The following is a 9,416-nucleotide window of genomic DNA, read 5'->3' as shown; positions in this document are numbered from 1 at the left end:
TGCGATTCCATTCAGTAAAAATTTACTAAAACTGCGACTCAAGAACCCCTGTTTAAAATCTTATTTTAACTAGATTTTATAAGTTATAGCCAACTCAGACTCCATTCGGCAAAAATTGACTAAAACTCGGACTCCACAGCCTTATTTTAAACCTTCATTCAACTAGATTTTATGAGTTATAACCTCCGACTTCATTCAGCAAAAATTTACTAAAACTCTTAAATCCACGACTCCGGCTTCACAGCCAAGGTAGATACAACAAACAGAATGGTAAACAAGAACGCCAGCTAAGCCTAGCTGAAGGAAAGAGGAATAAATAAAAAAAACAAGATGTTCTGTTTTGAAAACAAATATATTTTATAAACAACCGAAAAGCATCCATAGATGAAGTAGAAACCAAAAACAGAATGGAAAAAAAATCACGAATAAGCGATGAACAAGGCTAATTCAAGGAAAGAACGAGTACAAATATATTCAATAAACAACAACAAAAACGAACTTCCATAGATAAAATAGAAACCAAAAACAGAAAATGGAAAAAAAATGCGGTTAAGTGATAGCTAAGTCTAACTGAAGGAAGGAAGAGTGCACAAAGAACAAGATAGTCTATTTTGAAAATAAATATACTTAATAAACAACAACAAAAAAATGAATTTCCAAAGATGAAGTAGAAAATAAAAACACCGAACGGTGGAAAATCACGATTAAGCGATAAATAAGACTAATTGAATGAAAGAAGAGAACATCACAAACAAGGCGTTCGATTTAAATAAAAATATATTTGATAAACAACCATAAAAGGCATTGTTAACGACGACGTAGAAGTCAAAACAGAGAATGGTAAATGAAAACGCGAACAGGCGATAATTGAAAGAAAGAGGAGGCTAGGAAAGAGGAGGAGATAGAAGGAAAGAGGAGGAGAGGCTAGTTCAAGGAAAGAGAAGGCTAGGAAATAGGAGGAGATTGAAGGAAAGAAGGAAAGAGGAAGAGCGGCTAGTTGAAGGAAAGAGGAGGCTAGGAAATAGGAGGAGATAGAAGGAACGAAGGAAAATAGAAGGAAAGAGGAGGAGAGGCTAGTTGAAGGAAAGAGGAGGAAATCACGAATAAGATTTCCTATTCTGAAGTAGATATACATGATAAACAAACAGAAAACAGGCATTTCCAAAGAAGTCGAAACCAAAAAAATAAAAAAGGTCAACAACAAAAGATGAGCAAACAATAATTGAAATTTAGGAGGATTAATTATCCAACAAGACTTTCTACTTTAGCAATAAATTTTTCACAATTGGAACCAATCAGCAAATCTTTCAAAGAGGCCACAATTTCATTTATCTCACATTGTGAAGCCGAACGCTTCACCAAAATCTTTATCAAATGCAGTAATAATTTTAATGTTTCTTGGTCCGTTGAAATTCCTGGCATCAGAACGGATCTTGCCAAATTCGTAGCAAGCAAAACCTATTTAAAGTATAAAAATAATGAAAAACATATGTAATGATACAATAATAAAATGAGTAAATAACCGAGTAAATTTCGTAAATAATGAAAATGAGTAAATTTCGGTTATTTTGTCTCGGACAAAGAGTAGAAAATTAACAAACTTTTTGTTTTTAGCAAATCTAGATGAAGTTGAGGAACTTCACGTCCCTCCTCCATCCCAATCTATTCAAAGCCTCCCACTTTGCGCCCTCCCATGATGTTCCACTTCCCTTAAATCTCTTCTGGATAAACAGTAAAAAAATTTGGTAAATTTTCCAATTAAATGAATATTGCGATGGCTAAGAAATAGACATTCTTTTAGAATTAGAATTTCATTCTGAATCCAAGTGTAACATCCATTTGCTTCACGAATGAATTTTATCACCACGCTCTCCCCCATAATCAAACATACAGCATGAATTTTATATATATATATATATATATATATATATATATATATATATATATATATATATATATATATATATATATATATATATATATATATATAAGCTGAATTTTCCATGGTTTTGGTAAACCATGGTAGCTATCTCAATATTCAATAATTGTATAATTTACATAATATGTAAAGATAAGTAGATGAGCTAGGTCAATGAAATTTCCAGAGATATTCAGAGTTAAAGATTTGAAGTGATTTCTGAAGCTTTTATTCACCAACTAGTTTTCCTAAAATATCGGAGGAAGTCTGTTCGGAAAGCGACTGCTTATTTAACATTAACAAGTTACTCGAGCAATGTGGTTTTATAGCCCGTATTATCAGTTTATGAGCAAGGCAATAAAACTTTCAGAGATTCTCACAATTTGATGTGAGAAATATTCAGGGACGTATTCAGCATTTGTTTTCGGGGAGGGGATGCAAAATATGTTCTAGATTAGAGATTCAAAGGTTTCTGTGTTCGAAATTTGTTACATATATTTTTGCTACTTTCATGCGAGTCAGAAAAAACTTCAGGAGGGGTATCCAACCCGATACCCTCTCCCCCCTACGAAACTGGCCCTGGAAACATTCTTGAACATTTCATTCATCTGGCTTCACTGCTTTCTTTAACATATTTTTTTTTCTTTAAAATACATCTATTTTCTTTGAAAAAGGAAGTTTATCTGGAAAGTGATTGCTTATCCTAATATTAGAAAGGAACTCGAAAATAATAGTTTATAGCCATTTTGTCACCTTGTTTCCCCACAAGACACTAGATGATGGTAGTATTGTTAACTGGAATTCATTAAAAAAAAACTTAAAACAGGCATAGATAATTTGCTTATATGCATTTTTGTTACGTCTTTATGAGTTGAACAAAAGATTTTGGGAGAGGGGGAGGTGCAAACCCTAAACCCCTCCCTGGATGGCAGTATATCTTTTATCTGAATGTTCTAGTTTTCATTGGTGATGGTCAGAACTAACGGAAAATTAAGACAAAGAAGAACGAAGTCGTATTAAAGTGAACAAAGTGCAGGGAAATACCACTCGATATGTATGTTATATTTGGTTTGAATATTCGAGTTAACTGAGATATATATTCAGAATCATAATCTAAAAAAAAGTAAAAAAAGCTTTACATTGTAATTTTGTCTTTTCATTTGGATAAGATAAGAGATAAGATAAGATTTATAGCAAAAAGCCTGTGGGCCATAGCAACACATAATACAGTCTACAAACAAAGCTCAGGAACAAAATACAACTTTAGATAATAAAAATCAAAAAACGAAAAAGAAAAAAAAGAACAAAGAAACGACAAAAAAAGAAAGACACCAAGGTTCAACATTTTAACCAACAAACACTAATCATAATAAAATTCAGATCCTAAAAAGACCGTAGCAAGCTATCCCCTCAAACCTGATTCCCTATGTTTAATCCCTAAACGAAGAAAGTTACACAACTGTTTAACAGCACATGCGTTCCTCTCAGCCATCCGCTCAATTAACCAGCATTCACTCCCAAACACTTGTCCAAAACATTCATTACGCAACTTAGACAGCTCTTCACACTCGGATACAAAATGAAATAATTTCTCATTCACACATTCACACATTGATCAAAAATAAGGGCCGGCCGCCAGCCTAAACTTTCCCAAAAATTTCCTTCTCTCACCTAAATCCAAACTATCCCCTCTTACCAATAACAAATTCTTCAAATCCTTTTATTCGACCCAAATTTAAAATAGACCTCCTCCCCCCAACAGTCTTTGGCTTGGGAGTAAGACCTCAAAGACATAGATTGGTCCTTATGAGCTTGCCACTCTTGGATTTCTTGGTCATTTAGGGTTCGCTGACTTCCTTCCATATTGACACGGTTTCACCCATAGGGCCTTTTCCTTTATTCCACATCTCCGAAAGTCCAAAAAAAGTCCAGTATTTTCTTGACCTGATTTGGTCATTTGGTACCGTCTGATTTGGTCCCGTCTACCGTCCTTCAAGCTCTCCAAATAAGCTGACTTAAGAATCCAAACTCTAGGTAGCCTATTTATTTTCTCCCAGAATTTTACTATTCTAACCAATCTAACACTCCTTAAAGTGAAAAGCCCCAAATCTCCTTTCAGTAACACTGAACTAAATAAATCCTTAAAGCCAAAAATTATCTTAAAATATCTTAGCTGAACTACTTCTAGCTTAGCTGCTTTAGCAAAACCCCAAACCTCAGAGACCCATGTAAACTAGAAACTACTTTTGTCTGGAAAACTCTTTTCAGGAACCTCATGTCAGCTAGCTGATTTAAATTACTTCTCAAAAGCATATTTATCAGCCTATTACCCCTTAAATTACAATATTCTACATGCCTAGACATCCCCCTTAATGCACTAAACTTAACACCCAAATAAACAAATTCTTCTTTAACCCTAACACCTTTTCTCCAAAATTAAAATGAACCTCTGAATCAACATCTCCTTTACTCCCAAATACTAATACTACTGATTTCTTAGCGTTCAGCTCTAAATCTTTTTTTTCTATATAATTTTTCATTATACCTAATTGCTTCTGAAGATTATCTCTGCTATTCGCCACTAGAGCTATGTCATCTGCGAATAAAATGCATGATAGCCTAAACCAATCCAAAGATACATAAGGGGCTCCATTATTTTTCATAAACCAATCTAAATCATTAACGAACAAGGAGAAAAGCTTAGGAGATAAGGTATATCATTGTTTCTCACCCACGTGAGACGTACCAAGCCAAGAAAAATCTCCCACAACCTTCACAACAAATTTCACCCTCCGATACATACCTGCTATTATTGCTACAAAGCAAGACGGCATGCCTATTTCTAAAAGACTATCAATTAACAACCTCCTATTTGCCGAATCAAAAGCTCTTTTCAGGTCTAAAAAGGCTACGAAAAGCCGACCATTTTTCCCTCTAGCATATTTCCTTCTCAATACATCCAAAGTAAAAATATGGTCAACATATTTTTGAATGTCGATCTGAATTTTGAATATGCTGAATGTCGATCTGTATCCCGCTTGTATCGGGCTAAGTAATTCCTCCTTAACTAACCAATCTCTTAGCCAAAATTCCAGAGCCTTACAAAACAATTTACTTACCACATTCTCAATAAAGATGTACCAAAATTTTTCGTGTAACTTTCTATTACCTTTCTTAAATATAAGAATGGATATAAGAATGAATTTTTATGCAAGCCTATATGTTAGATCATCGTTACAAATACAATGACAACGATTAAAGGTTTAAATGATACAATTACTACTACTAATAACTCATTTCAGCTAAAGGCCGCCCGACATAGCTGCGCAAACTCTTCCTCCACCCCAATCTATTCAAAGCTTCACTCTTTACCCCCTCACATGAAGCTCCCTCCTTATGAGGAAATTGGGAACTTCATAAGAGGGGGTAAAGAACAAAATTTTGAATAGAATGGGGTAAATCCCTCCTTATGACGTCTTCCTACCAAATTCGGGGGCAACTCGCATTTTATTTGACCCTTCTCTTGAGCGAAGAGAGATACAAGGGGTAGGATTCTCCTATTCTGAATAAATTGGAAAATAATGGCATTTTTTTACATTCCACTTAAAGACCATATCCACGGGGGTTGTTAGCGGGTTTGACCCCTTCCCTCCTCCCCCATTAAGAAAGATTGTCGGACTCGTAAAAAAGTGACACAAATGCATGTAAACAGGTTTTGATGAATTTTGTCAAGTATTTTTGAGGATTAATTTTTTTGCAGCGTAACTTTCGGATTGTGAACTTTGAATCTCATTTGTCGGTTATAACTTTCAAAAATAAACTAAAATCTGTGAAGGTAATGCAGGATGAGAAGCATAGCTATGAATAAGAAGTGAAAGCTGGAAGATAGGATAGATGGATGATATCATTTCACTTGCTGATAGATGGTCTATCATCCATCCATCCTAGGACAGAACTAAGGCTGATATATCAACCATTCATCATTATCCATCTAGGAACAATAAACCGAAAAAAAAGCGAGTTAATTAAATTCACTTTTGCAACGGAAGAATATAGCATAGCGTTATAGCACTTTAGCAATTGCTGAAATATCTACTTTTAAACATTCACTGAAAATACCAAGAGGTAACAATACTTTGAATAGAAAAAGAAGGACTTGGTCTATTTATAGATCACCCTCAAGCATAAAGAGATTATCATTATACCTTTGATTTATAATTTGAAGTATCCTCTAGGTTCTTGAGGAGCTCCGCTATTTCTTCTAATAGCAAATTCTTTACGTCTTTTGCCTTCAAGTTTCATTAAGTGTAATGCCTAAATAGTTTGAAAATCCGTGGATATTATGCATCGAAAAAACAAAAAAAGAGGGCGTGGGAGGGGACTAGTTGCCTTCCAATCTTTTGTTTACTTAAAAAGAGCACTAGAATTAACTTACAATATTAAAAAGGGCACTTGGCACTATTTTACAATGAAAAATCTAAGAAAGGTATTTTTCAGAATCTAGGGCAGAGGACATTTCAACTTCGAAAATTTAACTTTAATTCAGACTAATTAAATTTGGATTAAAATTCCGGGATTTGTCTTAAAGAAGGACTTGGTCTATTTATAGATAACCCTCAAGTATAAAGTGATTATCAATTATACCTGTGATTTATAATTTGAACTATCCTCTAGGTTCTTGAGGAGCTCCACAATTTCTTCTAAAAGCAAATTTTTTACATCTTTTGCCTTCAGTTGGAAATCAATATTCCCCGAATAAAGTTCTGCAAAATGCCTCGGTATGCCCTGTTCAAAACTCAGGATGCGGCAAATCAAGGGATACATATGGAGCAGCCACTTCAAATGGACCTCTGGGGAATTAAAATGCTGTTGAGAGACAATGGTGCATAAGTTACTTAGAAGGAAAAGAGGACCTCGATCTGGGTGGTCCTGAAAAACAAAAGATGAAAAAATTAAAGTATCATGAAGAGCTTTCAGCTTTATAATACGAGTAGGTATAGGCAGGGAAGGAGGGATTTAGAGAGAGAAAGTAATTTCTAAGACCACGCTTGTTAAGCATGACAAAATGAAGAAAAAAATTTGTAAAGAAGAAAAAAAATGAAAAAAAGTAAAATAGTTTGCTAACATTCCGGTCGAGACCTTCGCTCCACCGTCCCAAGTGCAAACAAAGAGATGTATAGTAAATGAAAAATACATTTTGTTTTAGTCCTCAGGACTAAAACAAAAAAACTAAACAAAAAGCTAACAACAAAAGCAACATATTTTTAAGATTTTGTTTTTATTTTGCCGTGAGGAGTTTTAACTGTGTTTTTATTCATTTTTTTTTTGGGACCGAAGACGGTTGAAGTGAAGGTCTCGATCGAAATATCTGCATACTATTTTTCTTTTTTTAATATTTTTTTCTTCTTTACATTCTTTTTCGTTTCTTTTTACTGGCTGGAATTATGCTCGTTTTTTCTTCTTTGCCATTTTTTTCCATTTTTAGAGAATTTTTTTTTCATCTCTGACGAGGCAATAATTATCTTTTCTTAAACTTGCCTTTTGGCGGGAAGCAATGAAGCCCGAATACTGGCAAAGATTTATTATTTTTCTCCTTATATACCAATTTGTACTTGCGCAATATATTAGGTAAAAATTGTCAAACAATTAATAGGTTAAGAAGGTATTTTCAAAACAAAAACTTTTAATCAAAAAGAAAAAAGTGAGGTTATTCGATATATTTTACAATAGGTAAGGATTAACGCGACTCAATAGGATTCTGACACACACAAAAAAAAACATTGGTGATTGACAGTTATTACTTTGTACGGGAATTACTACTTATACTAGCTACTTATACCAGCGTTGCCAACGCTTTGAGATAAACTGTGCCAGTTTTCCGACCAAAGTTGTACAACAAGAGATTAATTTGTACCATCTGAACAGTAGGTTAAAAATTTGCCGCTCGCGTCGCTTCGCGACGCTCACCGGCAATTACGTTTAATTGATATTGCTGAAAACTGAGAAAAAGTTCTAGGGCAAGAGTAGGCCTAAATCTTACATTCCTTGTAGATTTTCTCATTGCTTGATGCAATTGATGTTGCATGTTTTCTGTTAAATTATATTCCAGAAAAGTCACATATGCAAACTATACTGCATGTATACAAAGCGAATAAAACTAAAATTTTTCTAATGTACCGCATTGTACCAGGACCACTAAATTGTACTAAAAACGGTACAATTGTACCGCGCTGGCAACACTGCTTATAACTACTACTTACTACTACTCATAAATTACTACTTATAACAGAATCTACTTTAGTTACCTTATTGTTGTTACAGAAACATAACTGAAGGTGGCAAATTTTGTTGAGCGTAAATGAGCAACCGACTAGCATAATTCCGGCTTATATTAGCCCCCCCCCCCCAAAAAAAACCCACTAAAACAACAAAATTCGCGTGATATGTGAGATAAATACGACAAAATGTTTAAATTTTCTCATGTTCTTATTCATTTTCTCTTATTTCATTTATCGTATTCATTTCATTTCTCTTATTCATTTCTACTCCCTTATTCATTTAATTTCTACTTGTTCATTTCTCTTTTTGTAAATTTTTCTCGGAGTGTGTAATTATGCATCTCTATTTTTACCTTGAGCATTTCTATCTATTTTTCTATGCATTTCTATCTTTATATTTAGATGGTATATATTTTCAAGTATTTTTCTGTTGAAATAACTGAGCTTGACAACTGGGAATATATAAAATGCTTGTTATTGCCCAGAAGAACTCACAGAAAAAAACACTAAAATTTGTGACGTAGCAGTACATTTTCTGATAAATTTTCATTTCCCCCAAAAAAGTATAATTCTAAGTTGACTAAGTCAAAACTCTGCCGCTGGCCATTGATTGTAGGAATGCACCATAACTGAAGACCACACCAAGAATTAAAAAAGCTTTCAAAAGAGTTTAAAATAGGTACTTGTTTTTATTACACAATATCCAAATGGATCTTGTTTCAGTTGGCCCCTTGCCCATCTGAAATGAGCTTTAAACTTTTCTGAAGAAAATTCCAGATCTTCTTTTTGTTCAAGATTTTCTTTTATCTCTAGCCATTTTTTTTCTAATTCTATCTTGACTCCGAGACACGGTTCGTCGATCACTTCAGGTTTAGTCATTTTCTCTGGAAACCGAACGCAGAAAAGAATCCTGTAATAGTTACTTCATCACAGGAAGAGAAATTCGATGCTCTTGTTTATGATAGCCAATCAGAAATCCTAATAAATTATTCACTATAATAGCGCTATTCACTATATTGAGATGAAAAAGAGTGGCACCCTTTGGGTATCCTGTTGCTTCCTATAACTATTCAAAATAATGATGACTAATCAGAAAAAATTCAGAATAATAATGAATTAAATCAGTCCTAAAGAGGAAAGAAGGATGTAGCTAACACCATGTTATTTGTCTATTTCTGTTTGACTTAGTTGTCTTGACTTTTTGCTCCTGCTGAAGGTCC

General features: G+C 34.0%; 1 protein-coding gene across 2 annotated transcripts in view; it reads right to left on the bottom strand.

Moving 5' to 3' along the window:
- Nucleotides 1-333: 333 nt before the first annotated feature.
- LOC148941878 (VPS35 endosomal protein-sorting factor-like) overlaps nt 334-9,416 on the bottom strand; it is an 86,344-nt gene continuing 77,261 nt past the window's right edge. For both annotated transcript variants that reach the window (XM_089102845.1, XM_089102844.1), the window contains 2 exons: nt 6,563-6,847; nt 334-1,458 (listed from right to left, as the gene is read on the bottom strand). In XM_089102845.1, the coding sequence (XP_088958971.1) occupies nt 1,243-1,458; nt 6,563-6,847 (501 nt within the window). In that variant the 3' untranslated portion in view covers nt 334-1,242. The remainder of the gene's footprint in view (nt 1,459-6,562; nt 6,848-9,416) is intronic.

This window comes from Artemia sp. Qi Xiang Cuo, chromosome 17 (assembly GCF_049724085.1).
Source record: "Artemia sp. Qi Xiang Cuo chromosome 17, ASM4972408v1, whole genome shotgun sequence".
Lineage (NCBI taxonomy): Eukaryota > Metazoa > Arthropoda > Branchiopoda > Anostraca > Artemiidae > Artemia > Artemia sp. Qi Xiang Cuo.
Note: the sequence above shows the minus strand (reverse complement) of the source record. Positions and strands in the feature narration are given on the sequence as shown.